The following is a 25121-nucleotide window of genomic DNA, read 5'->3' as shown; positions in this document are numbered from 1 at the left end:
GTTTGTTTATTTGACTTGTGTCCTCTATTTCTCAGTATATATTTATCATAGGTTTGAAATAATAGTTTAGTTTCAAGTTCAAAAATCTGTGTTACAGCGCAGTTTAGTCATGATTGCTCTTTCTTTAGGTAATTCAAAATAATTCTTTGTACCAATCTTGAAAATTGACTAAGTTCTTTTCCAGGGTTTTCCATGCTGAAATTTATCCCAAAAATTCTAAGTCCAAACTGTCCATCCTTTTCCAGGGTTTTCCATGCTGAAATTTATCCAAAAAATTCTAAGTCTAAACTGTCCATGCTTTTCCAGGGTTTTCCATGCTGAAAAAAATTCAGAGTCCAAAATGTCCATCATTTTCCAGAGTTTTCCATGCTGAAAAAAATCAAAGTCCAAAATGTCCATCGTTTTCCAGGGTTTTCCATGCTGAAAAATTTCAAAGTCCAAAATGTCCAGCATTTTCCAGGCATGTCCAGCATTTTCCATGCACAATGTCCAGGGTTTCCATGCTAAATTCTGGAGAATATTTCATTTTTCCATCATTTTCCAGGGTTTTCCATGTTTTTCCATCGTATTCCATCCTTTTCCAGAGTATACGATGGAAAAAGTACAGCCGGGAAGAATGCAAGTCATGTGAAGTAAAATTTTTAAACAGAACTCCTATTTTCTTTGATTGTTTATTCAGCTGTATGAGAAAGAGTAAATATAAATGCATGGATTTCTTCCTTTCCAGATTCTGGACCAGCTGCTGCAAGTGGCACATCAATCAAATTCAATCCACCCAATGGACAAGACACAATTGTCATGAATGGAGTTACCACCAATATTAACACCAAACACCAGTGTATCACGGCTATGAAAGAATATGAGGAGAAAAGTATAGAAGTAAGTACAGACTGTCAGTTTAGTGGTCCCCCTCAATTTTGTGGATTAACACAAACACACAGAAACAATCAACTTTGAACAAAACAAGGTACTAGAGAAAGACTGAAAAATCATGTGACAGTACATGCATCTCTTCCTTCATAATAAGGTTTTTCGTTTACAAAAGCTTTGTCTGCAAAATTAAATTGTAGTACTGTACAGTTAATAACATAGGAATAAATCATTACAAAACTTTAACACCATCATGCAAATGAAGAAATAATACTTTAGAAGAAAAAGTAAGTTATTCGACTTGACGACAATGAGGAGAGTTCACTGCCGAAAGATTTTATGTTGGGAAGATTCAAATAAGAAAGATTGTAAAAAATAAGGAGAATATTCTGTAGCAGTGAGAAAATAGAGTAAATGGAAAGAGAAATATTATAAATATGAAAGAACATAACATACCAAGATTTAAATAACATTTTTGAATGGTTTTGTAATGAGCATGCCAACAATATCCCACTCAAATTTCATGCCTATGAATAAGAACTATTAATTTATGTTACCTTGAAATAACTCTGTTTTTAAGACAAGAAGAACATTTCAATAATTAATACCCTTTTAAAAGAAGAAATTAACTGCTTTAAGTTATATGTGGCTTTCGTGCTATATACACATTAAAATCTCACAAACCTAGTCCCCCCCTTGAAAGGCCACCTGTCTTATAAGGCCACTTTCTTGCTATGATAACTGTTTTACCAGTAGTAGTAATCATTCTTATGTTTGCAATAAAAATTGGATTTGACCTCCATGCTGTTCAGTGGTTTATCAAATAGAGAATCTTATCCAAGTTTTTATTTGAGATGAAACTTAAACACCAGCTGAACAATACATGATATGAGTAGCTTGCAACAAGTGTTACATTGCATCATTCAACAAGTTTTGTCTATATCATGTCAAAAGAACACAAGTTTAAGATTGTCTTTTAACATGCAGTTCCTGAAGTACACAGGCTATCATTGTTTCTTTTAGTAGATATAAGGAAATATTTCATCAGTGAGGTGACAATACAGAATGTTTCCATTTCACAAATGAAATATTTCATTATATCTACTCAAAACATGTTGATATTCTTTTTATCATACAGTTTTAAAAACAAAAACATTTGATTTGTATGGGTTTATTTCACCATTCTGTGTCAGCATGATTAACAACTGCATTGTAACATCGATAAAAATTTGCAAGTTTATATTGTACATGTATTTATAATGCTTCCAATTGGTAAAATGTTTGTTAACACATCTCTTGCGTGGATTGATTCAGTCAGCATTGCTGGGAGGGGAACTATAGCAAGGTGACAGAACACTTCAACAGGCTTCAGAGTGTAACATCACTAGACAACAGATTTTATGATTGTGATTCAACTTGTATTAGGATTTTAGCTTTGAAGTCTATATGTTGACTGGCTTGCAGATTATTTTGGTAAGAGATGCTAAGCCCTAATTTCAGTTTGGTTTGCAAAAAACACTAATAAATATTTGATTTCTCCATCATTTTCAGATTATGATTGTGATGACAGTTAAAATTGCTGCTTAAAGAATTTTATTACTGTATATAATTAAGAGTTTTTGCAAAATTGTGTACCATTTGTCTTTAAGTCTAATACAGTGCATGGGTGACACAGAATATTGAATACTGACAGGTCAAGTCACTGACATTCTTATGGAAATTAACATCAGAAAGGTAATAAATACTTGAAGCATGGTTTGTTTTTTGGGGTTCATTTTTTTATGCACTCTTGATGGTGCCTTTTCGTTGATATATAAATGTATACCAGAGGGTCAACACTCTTGACACAGTTAAGATCTATTTATTCTGATGGGGTTGGGTGGGGAGATAGGGAAGGAAAAGAAGAAGCAATGAAATAGGCTTAAGTGTGGAAATACAGGTCTGAATAACATATAAAGTGCAGATATACTTTAAACGGATAAAGAATATAGTCCCAAAAGTGATACTGCCACTGCGGAGATAAAAGTGGCATTTTCTTTTCTCCCACTTGTATATTACTTTTATAATTCAGTACCTCACTATGAAATATATAATAACATGTAATATGACCTCACCAAGTGATACTTTCTAATGTGTTGAACCATTTTTATTTCATGTCAAGGTGCTAATAAAAGTGAGTGTATAAAGATATTCTGATGTTGACACTTTTTTACTAGGAGAGTTTATTCTTCAATATACACTAAGTTATAAAGAATAGTAACAATAATGTATTTTTCTGTACTTAGCTCTTTTGGCATTTTCTTTTTGAGTCTAGATGTGTAAAGGGAGAGAACTCACATTTTAATGATAAGAGGAAATGATTATACTCTGTGCAGTTACCTCTTTTTTATTTATTGACAGCTTGTGTGTGGAATTATTTAAGTACAAAATACCGGTGAATGGAATAGCTTAAGTATTTTCTACTATTAATTTTTTGTAATCAGTTATACGTAAAGCAATAAAAGGAAGATTATGCTTAAATAAATCAAGTACAGATTACACATTTTTGGAGCAACACTGGTATTTATTTATGATGGTAAAAAAAGACGGTTATTAGTATTTCACAATATTTATGTTGATCACATTCATCATGTTTAATCTACCATACCTTCTAACCCATAATTATTCTCATTACTTTGATCTTTAATTAGTATATGTTCAGTTTACCAGAAAAAGCTAATGCCAGCAATATAGTCAGACTCTTTATCCATATATACTTTGAATAGTCTATTTAAATGTTTTCTTGGAGCTTCTTGTATCCCAGTTTTGAACAGCTGGTTTTCACAAATTATAACAGACAATGTTTGATATTGTAATAGTTTTCAAGTGCAGGAATATCATTATTTCAATATGAATACTTAAGTATGCTCCAACACAATACTGTATCTAATCAACAAGTGTGATATTTCTGTTTGAATAATGCAGTGGTGGGGCTGCATTTCTTTGTAGACTATGAACAAATCAAATTACAACTTATATGTTGCCAAGCAAAGACCTTCACCAGGTACATGCCATGATAAGGCTAAATTATTAGCAAAAAAAATTTGACATTTCCATGTTTTCAATTCATTAAGAAGTTACATATCTCAAAACAAACTACATAATCAAAATAACAGATACCAATCTTGTCAGCAGATGAACATTAAATATAATGGCACGAATTACAAGCCTAATTATAGTAATAGTAAAGCTTTGCAATTTGTTCAGTTGTTTGGTTTCATTAGGTTATCAAAAATGTTATGCAAAGGTTTATAGCCAAAATAGATACATGATAAATCAGTGACTATTGGATGGAGGCATATGATGGTGATATTATGAATATACTAATTAGGTCATTGCAAAATTTAAAGGAGAAAATTGTTTTTCTCTAGGAATTGAGACTGGAAGACTATGCAGCAAATAGAAAGGGCAAGCAACAGCAGGCAGGTAGTTCTCTGTTTGGAACTACCCCTATCGCACAGACAACAGAATTCAACTTTGATGGTGCTTTTAGTGGCACTGGCTTTGGAAAGCCAGGTATTTTACATCTGTGAATTCACAGTTGTTGAGTGACAGATTTTTTAAAATGGGAAATGGATGCCCTTAAAATGCAGTGATTTAGATGATCTAGCATTTTCAATTAAATACTTTACCTTTGTCTAATATTGCTCATCCCATTCAAGTCTCCTTTGATTTTATCAATCAAAAGTATGACATATAGAAGTCTGAAATGCCATGCTATATAATCATGAACTAGTTGAGGGGGAAGATAATAATAAAAAATATGATATAAAATGTTAAATAGATTGTTAATTACATGATGTTATTTCTTTCCTGTTTTCAGTATTTTCAACATATATATCAAATATTTTGTTTTCATTCTTGATTTAATGTTCGTTCAATATATGTGCAATAAAAGTTTCAAAAGTGTAATTACTGGTTAATAATAATGATGATAATAGTAATAATCATCATCATTAAAGACAAAGAAATGACAATAATAATAATAATATTAATAATAATAATAATAATAATAATAATATTTATTCTTGCAATAATGGCCACTGGCCAGAATTAAATTAATATGTTGCTTCATTTAAATTTGGTCCATACACATAATAATAATAATAATAATAATAATAATAATAATAAATAATAATAATAATAATAATAATAATGACTTTATTTAAAGCAGAAGCTCATTTGATCAACTGACCAATCCTCCCTGAGGCTTTCTACAATGACATTTGCATATATATATGCAAATGTCATTGTAGAAAGATGAGGTGTCCTTAGATAACAAATGCTGTTAAAACTAGATAGTTGATCTACTGCTACAATAAAATACGTACAAGGCTTCATCTGACTTTATAAGTTTCTTATCCGAAAGTTTATTTAAAAAAGAAACTTGTTGTTGGCTGCCTTCAAGTTAGGATCGAAACTTAAGTTAAGCTTTCATGGTTAACTTGATATATGCTGAGCTTTTTAGCAGGATTTTGTGAATTTACAAGGTCAAAATCCTTTGTAAGGTCAAGAACCACTGTGCCTACAAGGTTGTCTTGATCTGTTGCTGTTAACCAATCATCTGCCGTTCTTGTTAAGGGGCCCCGAGTGGCCGAGTGGTCTAAAGCGCTCACCGTTATGGATCACTGCCATCTCACCTCTGTCTGCGTTGATTCGTGGTTAGGATTCGGCCAATGTGGGTACGTGAGAAAGATTGCCAGTAGCTTCTCTTGGGTCGGTGGCTTTTTCTGGGGTTTTCACGGGTTCTTCCTCCACCATTTATACTGGCTGCCATGTATAGCCTATCTTGTGCTGAAAAATGGCATTAAACCCTACAGCAACAAGAACCATTCTTGTTAGTGTAGTCTGGCATGAATGTCATTCACAGAAGCCTGATTGTCATGAATGCAGCAAATTAAACTATTCCATGTAGTTTCTACATTTGTTGCAAATCATTGAGTGCATTTGCAATTTCAAGAGGTTCTTGCTTAATATCACCATTTGCATTACTAATACATGTCAGTGATGGGCTATTGACAGATTTGAATCTCAGTTTTCTGGGATTCCTTTTTGTAATACTATTTGATATTTCAGTGGAATAATAAGTTTTCTTTGCCTTTTGAATTATGGACTTAACACTGTTTCTTCATAATCTGTAATTGTCAGTATCTTTTAATTTATGAAATCTATCCCTTGTCTTAATAGCATTCAGTATATCACCTGTAATCCAGTTTGGTTGAGTTTGTTGCTTGACTCTCTTGAAATTAAAAGGAGCATGATTGCTCAGGGTGTCAGTAAACATATCTATCCATATGTCAATAGCATATGATGGGTCATCAAAACATTCAATTACTGACCATCGAATATCTTTCAGTTCTTTAAGGAATATTTGTCAATTGAATCTTTTCATTATTCGATGCTTGATATATTTGTGATAATAAGTTTTACTTTTTGACTTAATTTTTGTGTACAACATATAGGATAATGATCATTTATGGCATGTTGGGGAACTGCAACTTCTATAATATTGTTATCATTGTTAGTATAAACGTGATCAATTAGTGTTTCAGATACCTCTGTTATCCTAGTAGGTACATGAACTAGCTGTTGATAATTCAGGGAATTCATGGTTTTAATTTAGCTTTGATTGGTATCATAAAGCAAATTGTAATTGAAGGTACCTACTGAACAATCTTCTTTGTTTTCTATATATAGAATTCAAGTTTGAATTCAGAGTTTCAAGCTTGTTTTGAAATGTATTATACCAAGCATTGTCAGTGTTCAGTGGTCTATATAAACAGCCCATTACAAATAGCTTCTGGACATTATGTCCCATTTCTAGCCATATTATTTCCACACCAGTTTCCTCAAGATAATATTGACGTTTGAAAGAAATGCCATCCTTAAGGTAAACAAGAAGTCCACCCCCCTTTTGGACAAGTTGGTCTTTCCTTTGAAAACTGTAATTAGGAATTTTAAGTTCATCATCATGAAAAAGTTCATGTAAGAAGGTTTCACTGAAAGCAAAAATATCAATTACTGAATTATTTTCTGAAAGAAATAATTTGATTTCATCTTGTTTTAGAAAAAGAAAACTAATGTTCAGACGGCAAAGTTTGAGATCTTTTGCTATAAAAGCCACTGATTTTGAAAGAAGTCTAAGTTTTTATGGTTTTGAGATGAATGATATGGAATATTTTAGTTAATATTTTCACTATCAATATATGAACCTTGATACTCCTCTAAATTTTCTCTTAGCACATTCAACAGTTATGTCAATAGCAGTTACAATAGTATTGCCACTTTCATTGATATAGGCAATTTAATGGGATTGCACCAGAGGTAATTCCATGGATATCATCACTCACTGGGTACCTGCAGTTTGTTGTCGATCATATTAAGGGGAATTACACATAGCAAATGTTATAGGATGTTTTGAATTTTCTGGAGTATTACGTTTGCTTGTTAAACTTTTGTCTCGTTCTTAATTGCCATTTTCCTAGTAATGCATATTTAAGTGGAACGTTTGGCAGTGCTTTGCCGTATGCCCATATTATAGACAGTTGTGACACTGTATTTTGCTTGTATGTCTGTATGTTTGCACATTATGCCCTTGCTCAAAACAACAGAAACATCTCCTCAATTTCTGATGATGGTTAGAACAGTTTGCATTGTCCCAATTATGTTTGTGATCTATGTTTCTGTGCCTTTTAGAGGTATCATGTATTTGTGGATTTTGGATAGTTTTGATAATGGGTGAGAGCCATGCATATTAATGAGGTAATCTTGCATATTAATGAGGTAATCTTGCATATTAATGAGGTAATCTTGCATTTAATATTAGGTGACCTTTTGTTACATTGAGACCAAAGTGTTGTATCTAATTTTGATCAGATTTTGAATGTATGCATTTATAATCAAGATTGTGTACACATTAGATAATTTTATACTCATTCCATGCATACTAATACAGTGATCTTGTTTCTGATTGACTGACCTTGTTAACACTCTGGAATTTCTGACCAGGGCTTGATGGGCTTATGTCATCAAGATCTTTTGTGGGTTGATAATGTGTGAGATCCGTGCATATTAAATAAACTTTAAATCTTGTATGTGATTGGCTCAGCTTGAAGATCCAGTTTTGATCAAACTTGGAATATGGGTATTGATCTTCAGGATCTTGAATTAGTTCGTTAATAAACAAGATACACATGTATTAATGATGAAACATCAGATGAAATTATCAGTAGTTTGCTAGCCCAAGGCTTGACCATTTCACAGCTTTTATAAGTAGTCTGATACCTGATACACTCTCTGACTAAAAGAAATTTATTTTCAATTCTTATACCTGTTGGATCTGATTGATTGAGTTTTTTTTATAACTTTGTAAATCAGACTTTTGATTGATTTTGGCCATAAGTCGACTATATGATTATATTATCAAGATTGTGCACGAGTTCAATAAGATATGAGATATTGTTGAAGTGATTTTGCATGTGATCAACTGCTTAATACCACTCATGGGGACATCATTTCATATCCAGTTTTGATCAACGTTGGTATTAATGAGTACTCTTAAATCTCCAAGATCTTTGATGAATGTGTAGGAAAGATCCATGCATATTAATGAGGTGATCTTGCATCTGAATGATGGAACTTGTGAACACTTTAATGACAATTTCTGATATTATATGGATTTATATCACGATGGTGGACACATTCAATTGTTTGTGGGAAATTATTCAAATCAATCATGTCTTTATCATTAGAGAGGATTTTTTTCATTGGGATATAGTAAACGAGGTAAAATCAACATTATGTAAAGTTTTTGAGATAGTTTACAGTGGTTTTGTTATTACAGTACATTCAGTGTACAGGACATGTGTAAGATTGGTAACTTAATGCAATAAATTGGGAATGTCAACTTGAATTGCCATCTCAGAATTCTGACTGTCATTGGTAGTTTTGTAAATAGCTTACACTAAAATGGATTAACTATTTTCTGCCATTTTAATTTATCAAAAATATCTTTGTGTTTTAAGTTATTTTATCAGCATAAAAGGGACAAATACATTGCTCATGTAGAGCTCTGGTAACAAATAGAAGATTGTGACGCAGGTTTTGTTTTATTCCAAGTAATTCTTTTATGGACTTCCTTTAAGAATGCATACAAAAGCACTGACAGATAGAACTTTGAAACTCCAAGTGTTTCAGCTCCAAATATTATGTTTTACCTTTCTGTTGTTTTGGGTTTTCTGATTTCCTAGGCAGAAATGGTTTTTAACTGAGGCTGATATTCAAGATATATATGGTGATCAGTTTGTTCAGTTATCAAAGTTTTACTGTAATTTGAGAACCTTTCCAAGTTATAATGTTTGAATGTGTGTGTGTGTGTGTGTGTGTGTGTGTGTATGTGATTTTGATTTTTAACGTAGCTTTAAAAAAATTTCAGTCATATCGCTACGATGTCTACAGTGTGACAGTTCACAGTGATGTCTAGCACTGGGGCATCATGCTGCAGACATGTTGAAATAATTGATAATGTGATGCTTTAATAGGATCAGTGACTAAGAATCTGTACAATGCCATACAAACTTGAAATGGTATTTCTTTATAATAAAATGTTTTTAATCATGTTTCTTTTAACAAACGTGTTAAAAGGTAAATACTGAAGTTTGACATTTTTTTATCGGGCTGTTTTCCATTGAAATATACATGGTACCCAAGGAAGGCAGTTTTTAATATATGCCACTAGGGTAGTATGATTATCCAAAGAGTTGATATGAGAATAATGTAAAACTCTAAATTGCATCTATCATTGATTACTTCATGTTGAAAGTCCCTTCCCAGCATCCCAAGTATTTTTTACTGGAACATTCCTCAGCATTATCAGTCGATCAACCTGAAATATGATGTTGTAATATGCACCATAATCATTTCTCATGAGATTTTCCCTAGCATTAGATATAAAAATTAGATACATACTATATGAGAAGAATAATCCCACTAATTACAGTCTTCTTAATCAGAGATGAGGTAATATTTATTTAATTGGAATGGGTAGTTCGTTGACAGTCACATGCATGTTTGGTTACATCCTTAACTGACTTTGTAAAAATGTGCAGGCAGTTAACTAAATTAAGCTTTTTACACATGTAAATGTTACAGCATTGTTTACGAGGGAGAACTGCATCATTAAAATGTATCTGCTCCTGGCAATGTCAAAAACTAAATCTTGGAGAGAAAAATTTGTGCATGATTTTAAATTTAAGGAGTTGACCTTTTATGTCAAAAGTCATAGTTCATTTCGAATTCATTAGTTTTTGGATATCTCATGATTAATTAATATTTTGTACAATAGTATTTTATAAAGCCTATAGCCAGAATATGTCAGTGAAAAGCTTTAGGAACGTATTTAACAATTAAACCTGTACCAGTAAATTTTCTCATCGTTGAAGAGATTATAGTTATCTGAAATAAAGATTTTTATGTTTTTTGTTATCATGATTGCATTGCATGGAATGATTATATCATCAAGATCTCTCATGAGTTTGATAATACATAGGGTCCATGCAAATTGTTGCTGTGATCTTGCATGTGATTGGCTGCACTTGTTTTCACTCTAGAGACTATTTCTGATCATGTGTTTATCAGGTTGGGTAAACTGGCTTAAATACCAATATTTGGGATGAGTGGAGTTAGGAACAAGCTCAATACATGTTAGTGCAGTGGTTCTTAACCCATGACTTGCGACCCCAGACTAGGGTGCCATGCTGTTTTGAATGGGTTGCCAAGATCAACCTTCATAATTTGAAATTTCCTTTCCACTTTTTTTTTGCATTTGATGTGTGGCAATGCTAACACCACTAACCAAATCTTGTCAGCACCTAAAAGGGTTAATAATGTTCATGAAATGATTTTATACCTGTTGGGCTAAACTTGTCAGTGACTGTTCTGGTGGCCTAAGTGGTTAAAGCATCTGTCTTGGATGCAGGAGGTCACAGCTTTGAACCTTGCTTAAGCCATACCAAAGACTTATAAAAATTATACTAGCAGCTGCCTCGCTTGGTGCTCAGCATTAAGAGGTTAGTGTTTGGACTTTTTGGCCTGGTATCAGGATAATGTGTCAGGATGGGACATGTCTGCAGCATGATGCCCCAGTGCTAGATACCACTATAAACTACCACACTGCTGAAATCATAGTGATATGACTGAAAATTTGTTAAATCACACACATACACACTTGTCAATGCTTTAGCCACTCTGTTTCTGGTCATAAATGAGTATATATCAGGATCTCGGAGAGAATATGCATAGTTTTGACTTCTTTTATCATGATTTAGTTAAACAGGTAAAATTGACATAATATAATGTTTGGGATGTAGTTTACATAGGCATTGTTCTTACAATATTACATAAAGCAGCTAAGTGTAATAGTCAGATGTTAAGACATGGAGATATATTAGGCACACTTGAGTCTCTTGTTTTCACTGTATCAAAGAATTATCTTGGTTTGTAATTTATCTTTTTGGTTTCATTTCTAATAATAAGTATATTTATTCCAGACACATTTGGAACCTCCATGCCATTTGGTATGTATTTTAATTGGTAGCTCAATATATCTAAATTTAATAGATTTGATAATTTACTCCATTGCTTGAAATGAATTATATTTTTTATATGTCATAAGATGGAGTATACTTTGTTGTGATGTCCATTCATCTGTCTGCTACAGATTTCATTTACAAATAACTCAATTAGCCCATCATCTACAGTTATTGAATTTTGTGAATGGCTTGCAATTTGCCTAAAGGTAGTCTTAGTGGTGTTTGTATTGATAAAAAATTTGCTGAATATTGTTATTAACTGTGTACTGAGAATATTGTTTGAAAAAAAAAATGTACCAAAATATACGACTTATTGTTCGTAGTTGAGAATGTTGTGATGTTGATTCAAATGTCTGGGTACTATCTGTTTTTTGATGAAAAAGTTAGGAATATACCAAGGTTTTAGTTACAAACGTTAGTTTGCTATTTTCTATGTAGTTTTTGGAGTGTTTTCTATTTTTAAAGTAGGATCTATGTCAGACACAATGTTTTAAGCCCATTTGTGAGTTATCGAGTGATCGGTGTATTTGAATTGGTCTGTCAGCTGAGATGTGATCCCTGATATAACTACTTTGGACCCATTTACCTAAAGCCAACAGTTGTACTTGAATTGGTCTGTCAGTTGTATGATATTAATGTTTGTTATAAAACAATATGAAGCTTTTATTATATCTTCATTTCCTTTATAAAACATTATTTGCCCCAAACCCATACACCCATACATTCTGTCATGAAAGTTTTGTATCAGTCATGCTCTACCATGATTCTCACTATATTTTTGAGGATTGTTACATAATGTGGCCAGTAGTTCTGGACCCCATCTTCCTCTTTATCTGAACTTGCAACTTTACCAAAATTTCTAAACATGCACATGGCTTGCAGGAACTGAAGCGATGACATTTAATCCCAAATATTAGATTCTAAACATTTTGTACTCCACCCATTAGGCCTTATTGAACAGCTGATAACTGCTATGATGTGCAAGTCTTACCTTGTGCATGTCTTACCTTGTGCAGTATGCAATTATTTCCTTTGTTGTATGTCTGTTATCTCCTGTTTTTGCAGGATTCACTTTGTATGATGTGGGTTTTTTAATATATCTGACAGTTTCAGTAAAACATCCATCAGATTGTTGTGATTTTGTTTCTACTTTTGCATATTTGTACACAGAATAATTGATAATGGAGTGCTTTGTAGAATCTATGATGTCTTAGATGCAATGGCTTACATGCTTGGAGCATTGTTTCTTTATAATGTTGCTATGATAATCAATTTTCTGTTAACAAACATGTTTAAAGGTAAATACTGTAGTTTGACAGTAATTTTTATTAGCATAATATCTGTTTATCAACCTTATGTGCAATGCTGTGTAATGTGCTCTAAAACCAGTTCTCATCAGCTGTATTTTTATTCCTAGCTTTACCATATTAGAGTAAAACCCTGATACGTACCTTAAGAAAAAGACTTAATGGAAAAATTCTACAACACAGGCTACATTCAACAGAGATGTCTAAATATATAATTTACTGGGCTAGTGTATATTCTGTATCCATGATAGTTGTATGCATGTTCATTTACATGCATGTTTACTGATTTTGTAAACATTTGATGGTAGTTGAATAAATTAAGCTTTTTATATATGTAAATGACACAGTTGTATATATGAGCTGCATCTTGAACACATATCTTCTACTAGGCAATGTCAGCAATTAATTCTTTGAAATTTGCCTTTAAGGAATTGGCCATTTTTGTCAAACGTCATAGTTAATTTCTAGTTTTTATTGTCTTGTTTTTAATTGATATTTTGTACAACAATTTTTATAAAGACTCTGGCCAAAATCTGTTAGCGAAAAACTCCAGTAAGTTACTTAAAAATTAAACCTGTACCAGTACATGTTGCATCATTGAAGAGATTATAGTTATCTGAAATTAAGATTTTTTGTTGTTGGTGTTATGAAGATTACATTGCATTTGCCATTTTTTCATGGTTCGTTGCATAAGGAGGTAATACCAGTACCTTTCCTGCAAAAACCACGGGTACATCTGCAGGATTTGGTACACCAGGATTTGGATCAAACACTCCAGCCCCCACTGGGGGCCTCTTTGAGCAAAACACTAGTTCGAGCACTGCTACTGGACTGTTTGGAGGTGTCCAGCAGACTACTACTTTTGGAGAGAATCAGAACACAGGCCTTTGTAAGTAACGTTGCATGTTACCTGTAAAAGTTGTTGGTTTCTTCATCTTTAAACTTTAAGATAAGAAAATTTGTATTTACTATATACTGCATTTTTTATGGGAAAATATGAACGAGTTTTTCAGATGGAATACTGCACGACCTTGGGAGAGCAGTATATCCATCCGACAAAACGAGTTCATATTTTCCCATAGAAATGCAGTAACGTTTTTATTATATGCTCATTTTTCTTATTCTACCTAAGGCTTAATTATATAAACAAAATACACTACAAGAAACAAAGTAACTGAATGTATGCTGTATTCCAAACTAAATACACAAGTGCAGATTCATCATTACACAGCAACAACATTATTAATGCGCACATAACACAGCCCAGATAAATTTGAACTTAGTCACGTGCTAGACATAACTTTTGAAAGAAAATGGCTTTTTGGTCTACTTGAAATTGAAATTTAGATTGATATTGTGAATGACTGCACATTGCAACAACTTTTCCATTTGATCTGGAATGAATAGATTTTGGTATTTTTGTCAATTCTATGAAATGTTGTGATTATGGACTGGATTCATCTCTGCAAATTCTACATGAAATACAATGGATTGAAATAGCGAGGGAGAAGTGTGTTGACATCTGCAAGTGTGTTTCTGTTCTGTCATTGAATATTTGAAATCATAATGTGAGAAAAATATGAAGTCTTTGAATTGCAATTATCAAAAAGACACTATGGAATTTAATGTTTATTTCATTTTCAGTTTCATAAGGCACAGGGACTCATATCGTTGCTTACAATTGACCTGTCATACAAATACTATATAATAACTAGTTATTATATAGTTTATGTATGACAGGTCAATTGTAAGCAATGATAAGAACCCCTGTGCAGTAAGGAGGATGTAATTGCTCTTGGAATATAGTCCAAATTACAGTACAATTTTGAAATGTATAATCAAGCTTGAGAACCCATGACATAGCTCATGTAATTCAGATTTTCAGAACTAAGAAAGGAAATTCAGGATGTAAAACTGTAAGTATATTTTTTGCCATTCTTATTACCAGCTAAAGAAGACATTTTATGCCTAGTCACTTGCATGTTATTTGTAGGTATCCAGCAATTTTATGAAATCTGGCATCCCCTGCCTAAATCCGAAACATTGTATCAAAAAAGTTAACATGGAATGTAGCAAAGCAGCTGGTATGTGGCAGTCCACGAAACATCTGCTTTAGTTCATTCAGAAACAAATGTGATCAACCAAAACAAAAACAGCCTACTATGTGAGTGTACATGATTTGTTTACAAAAAGTGATGGCCATCTGCGTACATTGTTTGTTTACAATAGAAAGTACACTGTAGTTCCTTTATGAGTGCAATATGAAGTTGCACGCAAGTTCAATATCATAAAATACTGAATGATTCTGACAATGCAAAGTTAATGAAGGAAACAAATGAGCATATACCAATGTTGATTATGGAATTTACCCAATTATAGTGTTGAAAATGTCCCATTTATTGAACCCTTGACCTTTGGATTATGAATCTGATGCTCTGCTAAATGAACTGCCATGGCTTCACTATGTCACGAACTATGAAACCTAAAGCTATGACTGATTGAAATAAGAAAAATCCACAACATGGCTCTCCAATTGTATTTATATCATCAATTTCATTTGAACAACACATACAAATTTTGCAGCATTCAGGAAAGAAAACTACAAGTTCCATGAATTGTCCTCCTTGTAGAGATCATAATGAAAACATGGACAGTATTTGAATCAGAAGGCAAGCTGAAGCCATACAAAGCAGTCAGAGAACAGTTTAGTATGAAGTTATTTTCAACATGGGAATTAATCCTTGTTATAGGTACTCATGTAGCAGTTTCCTATGTAATATTTCATTACACTGGTTCAGTTAGATCAAAACAGGGCTTGTCCTTGGTCAGGTTCACACAATCTTGAAAATGCTTGAATTTTGGTGGTTGCCTTGAAAAATGATTGAAATTTGAGATTTGGTCCAAAAAGTACTGTGAAAGTTCTTGAAAATGCTCAGTAGTCCTTGAAACATTCTTGAAATTTAAATATTTCATTGGAAAATTGTAATTTACTGATAAAAAGAAACATTGAGAGTTCCATAGATAAAGTGAGAAACTCATTTGTCCTAACATTATACTTCCAAGTTGGGTTACTTACATATTCAGCAAGACTTTATTTGTATGTGCTTGTTAATTCTCAGCTTTGTTTGGGATTATACCCTTGTGATGTTTAACTGAATGGATGCTTTGGCCTGTGTATTGACTTGATAATTAAGGCTGATAAAAAATGTCATTGTGTTTTCAAACATGTTTACTTTAAGCACTATATCTGTGTAAGGTGGCCAAGTAATAAACAATGAGCTATGTGTAGTCATTGTCATAAAATAAAATTGATGTAGGATTGATAGGTGAAACTACGATGTCAAGAGTAAAAGAACAAAGATAGTGAAGCGTCAATTGTAGGAATGAATTTATTGTATTTGATTCAACATAAAAACAAACTCTGTTAGAAACTCCAGCAAATAAGATTATTATCTTCCAATCTGATGCAGGTGAGGTGACTGCACACATGCACCCCTCCACACACATCTCCAAATCCGTTAAGCAAAGCAGTGTCTTTTTATTGGCTTAGGTGAAAAAAGTGATTTCATGTCTCAGAATGAAATATTTCTGTGTGAAACTTTGTGGACTTTTCACACATTAGTTTATTGCGTTTAGACAGTTAATTATGGTGAATAAAAAATATTTTGTAAACAATTTCTTGAAAAATGCTTGAATTTTTTGATAAAATGGCTGTATCAACCATGGTATGTTCACATTGAGGCAAAGTAGAGTAACATACACTATTTTTCTAATTCATACTCAATAGTGAAGATACTGTTTTCAGTATTTGGCTCAAGCTCAACTCCCAGTGCATCAGGTGGCCTGTTTGGTCAGAATAACCAGTCGACAGCAGCAGGCCTGTTTGCAACACCTGTCAGCAATACTGCATTTGGTGCAAAGACACCTGGATTTAGTGGTGAGTCCAGTTTCAGGGCACATATCAGAATTGTTGTAGCCATCTGTCTTAACTTTACAGAACGATATCATCTCACCTGTATTATTATGGTGAGACATAGGTATCACTTTTCTAGTGGCATCCGTAATGTTAATTTTTTTAAAAGTCTGATATGATGAGGATGTGTCGACATACAAATGCAGGTGAGACACTGGGTTCTCTGGAATATGTTTTTGTTTTTTATAATTGCTTTACTATTTCATTGAGAAAGCTCTGGCATAAAGATATGTGTGTTTATTTTCTGTAGTTGGTGACTATAAGCTGTTAAAATATTTTTCAAGGAATTTATTTTTACTGGTATTAATGTCTCATTAAAATCATTTGTCTTACAGTGTGAACTATGATTGTAGATATGTAGATAATATCTATGATTTTGAGATAATTATCATACTAAGAAGGGAAAGAAGATATTTTGTTACAAAACATATGTACATGGCATGGTGCATTTGGTAGTGAAATGTAGAGAAAAAGCAAGTGACTAATAAATACAATATAAAAATTGCACACTGAAGGAAACCATATTGAGATTCATTTGTATAATGTATATTTCAATTTTTACACTTTTCTTCAGCAGGTTTTGGTGCTAATAATAATGCAGTATCCACAGGTGGTTTGTCATTTGGAGGCCAGAGTTCAGGAAGCTCATTGTTTGGCCAATCATCAGGTAGTATTGGTTGGACATAACAAATACTCAAATAATGCATATAGTTGAAGTGCAGATAACACTTAATGTTTTTTGGGGGAGAGGAGGTCATCGTTTTGCTAAGCATATAACATTTTCTGTCACTTGCCTTGAATTCTAAAGATAGTAGGAAAGGAAAATACTATTTTTTTGTTGCAGTTTGGTCTAAATTCCAAACTGCAGGCATAGGCCATACTAAAACATTTCCAGGGTCTGCATGTGTGCTAAAGTTAATCATGGCAGTGGTCTTGAGTTTGCATGTTTTATCTGCAGCAATGATATTAGCTTATCTAGCCATAAGGCCAAGTAACGTATCACTGTGCATCTGTTCTCCATTAGTCTGTCATCTGTAGGTCTGCCTTGATCTCCCTAACTGATAAATGGTTTCAAGCACTTGACCAAGGTAGAATAATAGGATCTGTATTTGTAGATTTCAGGAAAGCTTTTGACATGGTGGATCGTGAAATCCTTTTGAAGAAACTGAAAATATACCAATGTAATGAAAGCACAGTTAGATGGTTTACTTCATATTTAAGTGAGCGAACACAATATGTTTATATAAGTAATGTTCTGTCCAAATCTGGAACAATTAGATATGGGGTACCACAAGGCTAAATTCTAGGTCCATTACTTTTTATTTTATTAATGACCTATCACTTTTACTAAGGGACTCAATATCATCTAAAGATCTCTTTGCAGATGACACAACATTGTCAGACATCCAAAACACAAAGCATGAACTCGAAATTTCTTTACAGAATGCCATAAACAAATTGGGCAACTGGTGCACATGCAATGGCGTGGTGGTAAATACTGTTAAAACTAAAATATTACATATCTCAACATGGCGAAAAAGGACAAATCTTGATAGTGATGAACTATGTCTGACATGGAAGAATAAAAATTTGCAAATGGTCCGTCATGATAGACTACCTGGAGTTTTGGTAGATAATAACCTATCATAGACTTAACATATCAAACATATCAGTAAGAAAAGTAAATTCAAGTTTATGGCTTCTCAGTAGGATAAGATATTTTCTTCCTGAAAGGCACAGAAAACTATTTTATAACAGTTACAACCCTATTTAGACTACTGTAATACAATATGGGGTAATTCAAAACATATCAAAGCTGGCACATCTTCAAAAAATAGCATTTGGGCTAATACCAATCCAGAAAGAAAGCAAGGAAAATTTAGCTGTTAAGTTAAGAATATTACCTATTAAAGATGGAATCCATTTGAGAAAAGCCAAATTAATGTACAGGATATACAATAATAGTGCTCTTGAATATTTACAATCACTATTCCACTATAGGCTACCTGGCAATACTCCCCACCTGTGATCCATGTCTACCAAACAGTATAAAATTCTCAAACCAAATAAGGAATTATTTTAAAAAGGTTTCTAATACTCTGGAACTTTGCTCTGGAATAGTATTCCAGCTGAGAGTAGAAATCACCACTCTATTTCCTTCTTTCAAGCCCAATATATCCAGTGGCTTCAGAGTTGCAGCTAAAATAAATAAATTCCTTTGTATGATGGCCTCTTGGTAGTTTAGTTCTTAGCTAATTGTGTTACCCTCATTAAATAAAGTCATTATTATTATTATTATATTTTTTATTTTGTCTTGGTCTTTGAGAGCAGAAATCAGTTGTATAATAATAATAATAATAATAATAATGAGCATGACACAATTAGCTGAAGAACTAATCCACGTGGCCTTCATACAAAGGAGCTTATCTATATTCAAATGCAACTGTATACACACACATGCATACCTATACATATTAGCATGTATATGTATAGTTAAAGAATTAAAGATAGAAGATGACAGTAGGTTTTATTTGAAGCAAATTAAAGAGTAATTATAAAACAAGGTTATTTTTAATAGGTAGTATACACAACTAGTTGACAGCAGTCATCATCTAAATAAGGCTATTTTAATTGGTAGTATACACAACTAGTTGACAGCAGTCATCATCTAAATAAGGCTATTTTTAATTGCTAGCATACACAGCTAGTTGACAGCAGTCATCATCTCAATAAGGCTATTTTTAATTGCTAGTATACACAGCTAGTTGCAGCAGTCATCATCTAAATAAGGCTATTTTTAATTGCTAGTATACACAACTAGTTGACAGCAGTCATCATCTAAATAAGGCTATTTTTAATTGCTAGTATACACAACTAGTTGACAGCAGTCATCATCTAAATAAGGCTATTTTTAATTGCTAGTATACACAACTAGTTGACAGCAGTCATCATCTAAATAAAGCTATTTTTAATTGCTAGTATACACAACTAGTTGACAGCAGTCATCATCTAAATAAGGCTATTTTTAATTGCTAGTATACACAGCTAGTTGCAGCAGTGATCAACTAAATAAGGCTATTTTTAATAGCTAGTATACACATCTAGTTGCAGCAGTGATCATCTCAATAAGGCTATTTTAATTGCTAGTATACACAACTAGTTGACAGCAGTCATCATCTAAATAAGGCTATTTTTAATTGCTAGTATACACAGCTAGTTGCAGCAGTGATCATCTCAATAAGGCTGTTTTTAATTGCTAGTATACACAACTAGTTGTCAGCAGTCATCATCTGAATAAGGCTATTTTTAATTGCTAGTATACACAACTAGTTGTCAGCAGTCATCATCTGAATAAGGCTATTTTTAAGTGCTAGTATACAGAACTAGTTGTCAGCAGTCATCATCTAAATAAGGCTATTTTTAATTGCTAGTATACACAGCTAGTTGTCAGCAGTCATCATCTGCTTCATAGTCTGACCAACCATTAAATATTTTGTTTGGAGTCCTATAAACCATTTTTCTATGCATTTTTTGGTCTCAGACTCACTGATAAAGGGACTTCAGTTTCATTTTCTTCAGATGGTAGCATGTATTAATAATACTGTATCTTTTTATGGTAGTTCAGCTGACAGTAATTTTGTTACTGTCTAAATTTTCCATATTTGTCTTCATTTTCACAATTTTCTGTTTCTGTAGTATTAGCTGAGATTTAGTGCACAGGTCATACATTAGACTAGTCATTTAAAGACAGGAGGTTTGGAAGGTCACATGTAAAGATGAACTGTCAGTTTCACAACCGATTGGTGATTTTGCTATGAATTAAATTGTATGTACTGAATGTTTTAGCATCGTATGTGGTATATACTTGTTATTAGAAAGTACTTATTTCATTTTCTAGTTTCAGCATTTTGATTCTTTGGATCGCTAGAAGGCTGTAAATTTACAAATTTCACTAGTCAGTTCTAAATTGTTTTGCTGCATATTTAACCATTTTAGTCACATCTTGCAGCATTGTAGAGCAACCAAAATGGTTCAATCTAAACAGGCTAAACCAGTCAAACTTTAGAGAAATGCTTGTTAGGACATGTGCTATAAATTTTTTTTGTCTTGTGTGGATCCCCTAGCAGCAGTGTGGATTCCTTATCAGCTGGATGGAAAACAACTATTTTTTTTCCCACTTATTTCTTGAACATGCTGAGCCAGGTTTGATCTCACTTGGTACAAATATAATTTAAACATGCTGTCAAAATTGTTTCCAGTATGATTACCCATAGCAAAGGTGAGATTTCATAGCAAACATGGAAAACCTATTGTAAACTTTTTTAGAATGACATAGTTAGGTATAAGCAAACTTGGTACGAATCTTTCATGGCACATGCTGTATTATTAAATTTATCCCTGAATAAACCAATGTTTGCCAGATGAGCAATGTTTGGCTTTTTTTGGCCTCTTGCTGTCATAATGTTGTCTTGATAATTGTTTTGATAACATGTTACAATGTTTTCTTTCAAACTGGTCCACGTTTGATCTTGCACAAACATGTAATTTTGATTCCACTTTCTTTCCTTGAATTTGTTGAGATTTAAAATGTGTATTTCCCTTACCACAGCCATCCTTAGCCAAGTTGTTTTGCAGAATGTTAACTGTACATTTCTGGTCAGCTTATACAATTCCTTTCATTGATTTGTATAATCTGATAACATACCTCCTCTGTGTTAGAATTTTGTAGGGCAAAAGGAAAATTTACAATGGAACATAAAAAATGGCTACTTCATATATTGGAGCATGCTTAGTTTTCTTTTTAGATTGTCTAACCCGGCTGTAGAATGTCCATCATATTCCATGAAAAACGATGGAAAACGCTGGAAAATTCTAGCATGGAAAACGCTGGAGTATTTGGACTAATATTCCAGCCTCTGTCCAGGGTAGGCTGGAAAACCCTGGACAATTCTTGCATGGAAAACGCTGGACAATTCTAGCATGGAAAACGCTGGAGTATTTGGACTATTATTCCAGGCTATGTCCAGGGTAGGCTGGAAAACCCTGGACAATTCTAGCATGGAAAACGCTGGAAAATTCTAGCATGGAAAACGCTGGAGTATTTGGACTAATATTCCAGCCTATGTCCAGGGTAGGCTGGAAAACCCTGGACAATTCTAGCATGGAAAACGATGGAAAATTCTATCATGGAAAACGCTGGAGTATTTGGACTAATATTCCAGCCTCTGTCCAGGGTAGGCTGGAAAACCCTGGACAATTCTAGCATGGAAAACGCTGGAAAATTCTAGCATGGAAAACGCTGGAGTATTTGGACTAATATTCCAGCCTATGTCCAGGGTAGGCTGGAAAACCCTGGACAATTCTAGCATGGAAAACGATGGAAAACCCTGGACAATTCTAGCATGGAAAATGCTGGAGCATTTGGACTAATATTCCAGTCTTTATCCAGGGTAGGCTGGAAAACCCTGGACAACACTAAAATTTAGCTGAAAATTGTTGAAATATTTTATGAAAACGAGATTTTTAACAGTGATGCAACTTTTATTTGATGATAATTTCAAGAAGAACATGATCCAAATTACCCCAACCAACTCCTTGTATTGACTGTGATGTTTAGTAACTTTTAAACAAGGAAACAAAAATTAAAAACTATACTTGTCACTGGTAGCTTAATAGGTTGTGCACTAGTATTCAGTAGACAACATGGCTTAAGTTGTCATAAATGTCGCTACACTTCTACTGGTGACATAAAATCCAGATTACTGGCTCCTTAACATCATCCGAGTTTCTAAAAATATGTTCTCTTACTCTAGTTATAGTTTGAATTTATTCTGAAGCAATCTTAACAACAAAATAACAGAAATTCACGTTAATTTCTATCTCAATTTTAATTTAAAAAATTTAAAATATTTCTTTTTACACGTGTTTTTTCATAGTTCATTCACCACATTTCTTATTTTTCTGTTGTCACCACTGGAGTCTGTGGAAGTGATGGTACTCTTGATGGTTTAACCAAATCGCAAAGCTTCTGTCTCACCATCACCTCCCCAATGTTATACTTCTCCTTCATGATTTCTGAAATACAAATCATTGTATATTAATGAATCGAATCAAGCAAGATTTCAAATTTATTTCAATCCCAAAAAAATATATATATATATATATATATATATATATATATATATATATATATATATATATATATATAGAGAGAGAGAGAGAGAGAGAGAGAGAGAGAGAGAGAGAGAGACAGACAGAGACAGACGCACAGAGAGAGAGGGAGAGAGAGGGGAGTGAGAGAATGAGAGTTATGCCTGAAACATTTCATGCAATTACAGTACTTTTACAATCCCTGAGGTTGGTAATTGTAATGAGGCACTTGGCTTGATGACTAACTTGATAGCCTTAAAAACCTGTGGTTTCCATCACAAATTAAACTGGCTAGCTAACTGCTCCTGTGGCCTAAGTCTAAGTGGTTAGAGCGCCTGCTACGGGTGTGAGAGGTCACAGGTTTGAACCCTTAACCGAGTCATACCAAAGACTTATTAAAAAAATGGTACTATTAGCTGCCTCGCCTAGTTCTCAGCATTAACCCTTTACCTCATGCAAGCATCTTTTGACGCCTCTACTCCATTCACATGGAAGCGCCTTTTGATGCCTACTGTAAACATCAGCCATTTTAAGCCGGTTTTCATAGCGCCACCTTCGGGGAAAACCCCCATTTAGATACTACATTCATTTCTGTGAATGACAATTACATCAGATCACGTGGTCACTGTTTATGCCCTGGTCGATATCTGCTATTTAAAGTAACTGGGTCATAATCTCCACTCTCCGAAATGGAGGTCACGGATTTCATTCAGTACTTACGAAGTTTTCACGATTAGAATCAGAACTACGAAAGATTCAATAACTTAGGTAAAGGCTCTGATATTGATGCAGGCAGCAATTAGTTTTCATAAATTATCAAATTCAGATGACTTAGTGATGTAGATGCAGACGACAAATTGTAAATTTGAAGTATGAGAAATGGCAGCTACGATTGGTCACGCGGCCTCCCTGACATGACGGTGAATGAGTCCTCTCAGGATTTTAAAGCACGTAAAAAATTCTTCAGTGAAAAATAATTACGCAGCTATAACAATCAGACTTTTAATCTTAAATTTTTCCACACATAATAGATGTGTATCAAAAATGTAAAATGGTTACAATTGCTGTTTAACATAAAATACACTACATTGCTTAACAGTTAACAGGCAGGCCTATGCGTATGGAGTCGAATAGGTAACAGGTGCTCTATTTATAGCATGCTGCACTTTGTAATTATGCTCTATAAGGTAAACGGTTAAGAGGTTAGTGTTAGGACTGGTCAACCTGGTGTCAAGATAATGTGAATGGGTGGGAGACATTATGCTACATGTCTGTGGCATGATATCCCAGTGCTAGACATCACTATAAATTGCCACACTGCAGACATCGTAGCGATGTGACTAAACATTTGTTAAAGCTACGTTACTAAACATCTGAATCACGCACACACAAACTGGCTACCATATACATGCAGTTGTGATTATACCATTTAAACTGAAAGTAGATTTACATTGTCCATTTGAATATTGCCTGTCTACACTATAATATTTCAAGTAGTAGTTGTGTATACGTTTAAATTTCATAATAATGTTCCAGCCTTAGTTCATAAAAAAATTTTGTTACAATTTGGCATATATTTTGTCATAGGTTAACAAAGTTTAAAACGCATGGTTAATAATTTAAAATATACCATAAATTATTTGAATTCTGGACTGTTCTTGGAGAGGTGGCCTTGTGTGTACTTATTATTGGCTCTTGCCCCAGTTAGTGTCTTGCCAATATATTCACCAGAGCTGTACAGCATTCTGAATATTTATTTAGCAGCTTTGTTAAAATCCAAAATTTGACATATTTCTGCCTCATGCTGGGTGTGAAAAAAAATTTAATCCAAATTTTCACCATGATGATTCATATGCACTAAGTTTCTGATATATTTACTTATCTACATACACAACTCCAGGTTACAGCTAATGTTCTAGACATTTGAATTTGAAACAAATGTGGTATTACCTCTCGCTTGCTTAATTCAAATTAAAAGATCGAAGAATTTCAATGAAGCTGTCGCCATCAAGTTGTTTACATAACTGTGCCTTGCCACTTTTTTTCTGAAATTAAAGGACACAAACTAAACAAGTATTTTTGGTGAGGAAAAATGATAATCATTTCCAACAGTTTACAACTGTACATTCTTATTAATTATACAGTAAGTTACTATTAAATATTACTGAAATGGCTGAATATAAATTGGATAGT

General features: G+C 33.3%; 1 protein-coding gene across 10 annotated transcripts in view; it reads left to right on the top strand.

Moving 5' to 3' along the window:
* LOC149796585 (uncharacterized) overlaps window positions 1-25121 on the top strand; it is a 130612-nt gene that overhangs the window by 37978 nt on the left and 67513 nt on the right. For 8 of the 10 annotated variants that reach the window (XR_016421723.1, XM_089961309.1, XM_089961308.1 and 5 more), the window contains 6 exons: window positions 728-879; window positions 4281-4425; window positions 11457-11483; window positions 13500-13694; window positions 16611-16742; window positions 17353-17445. Coding sequence is in view for 9 of the 10 variants with exons in the window: in XM_089961309.1 (XP_089817435.1) it covers window positions 728-879; window positions 4281-4425; window positions 11457-11483; window positions 13500-13694; window positions 16611-16742; window positions 17353-17445 (744 nt within the window). In the remaining variant the exon portion in view is untranslated. Of the gene's footprint in view, window positions 1-727; window positions 880-2527; window positions 2605-4280; window positions 4426-11456; window positions 11484-13499; window positions 13695-16610; window positions 16743-17352; window positions 17446-25121 lie in introns of those variants that run through there. The other 2 variants (XM_089961310.1, XM_089961311.1) reach the window with 2 other exon arrangements.

This window comes from Sinohyriopsis cumingii, chromosome 6 (assembly GCF_028554795.1).
Source record: "Sinohyriopsis cumingii isolate HCF-2022 chromosome 6, ASM2855479v2, whole genome shotgun sequence".
Lineage (NCBI taxonomy): Eukaryota > Metazoa > Mollusca > Bivalvia > Unionida > Unionidae > Sinohyriopsis > Sinohyriopsis cumingii.
This window is presented reverse-complemented; position numbering and strand designations above follow the sequence as displayed.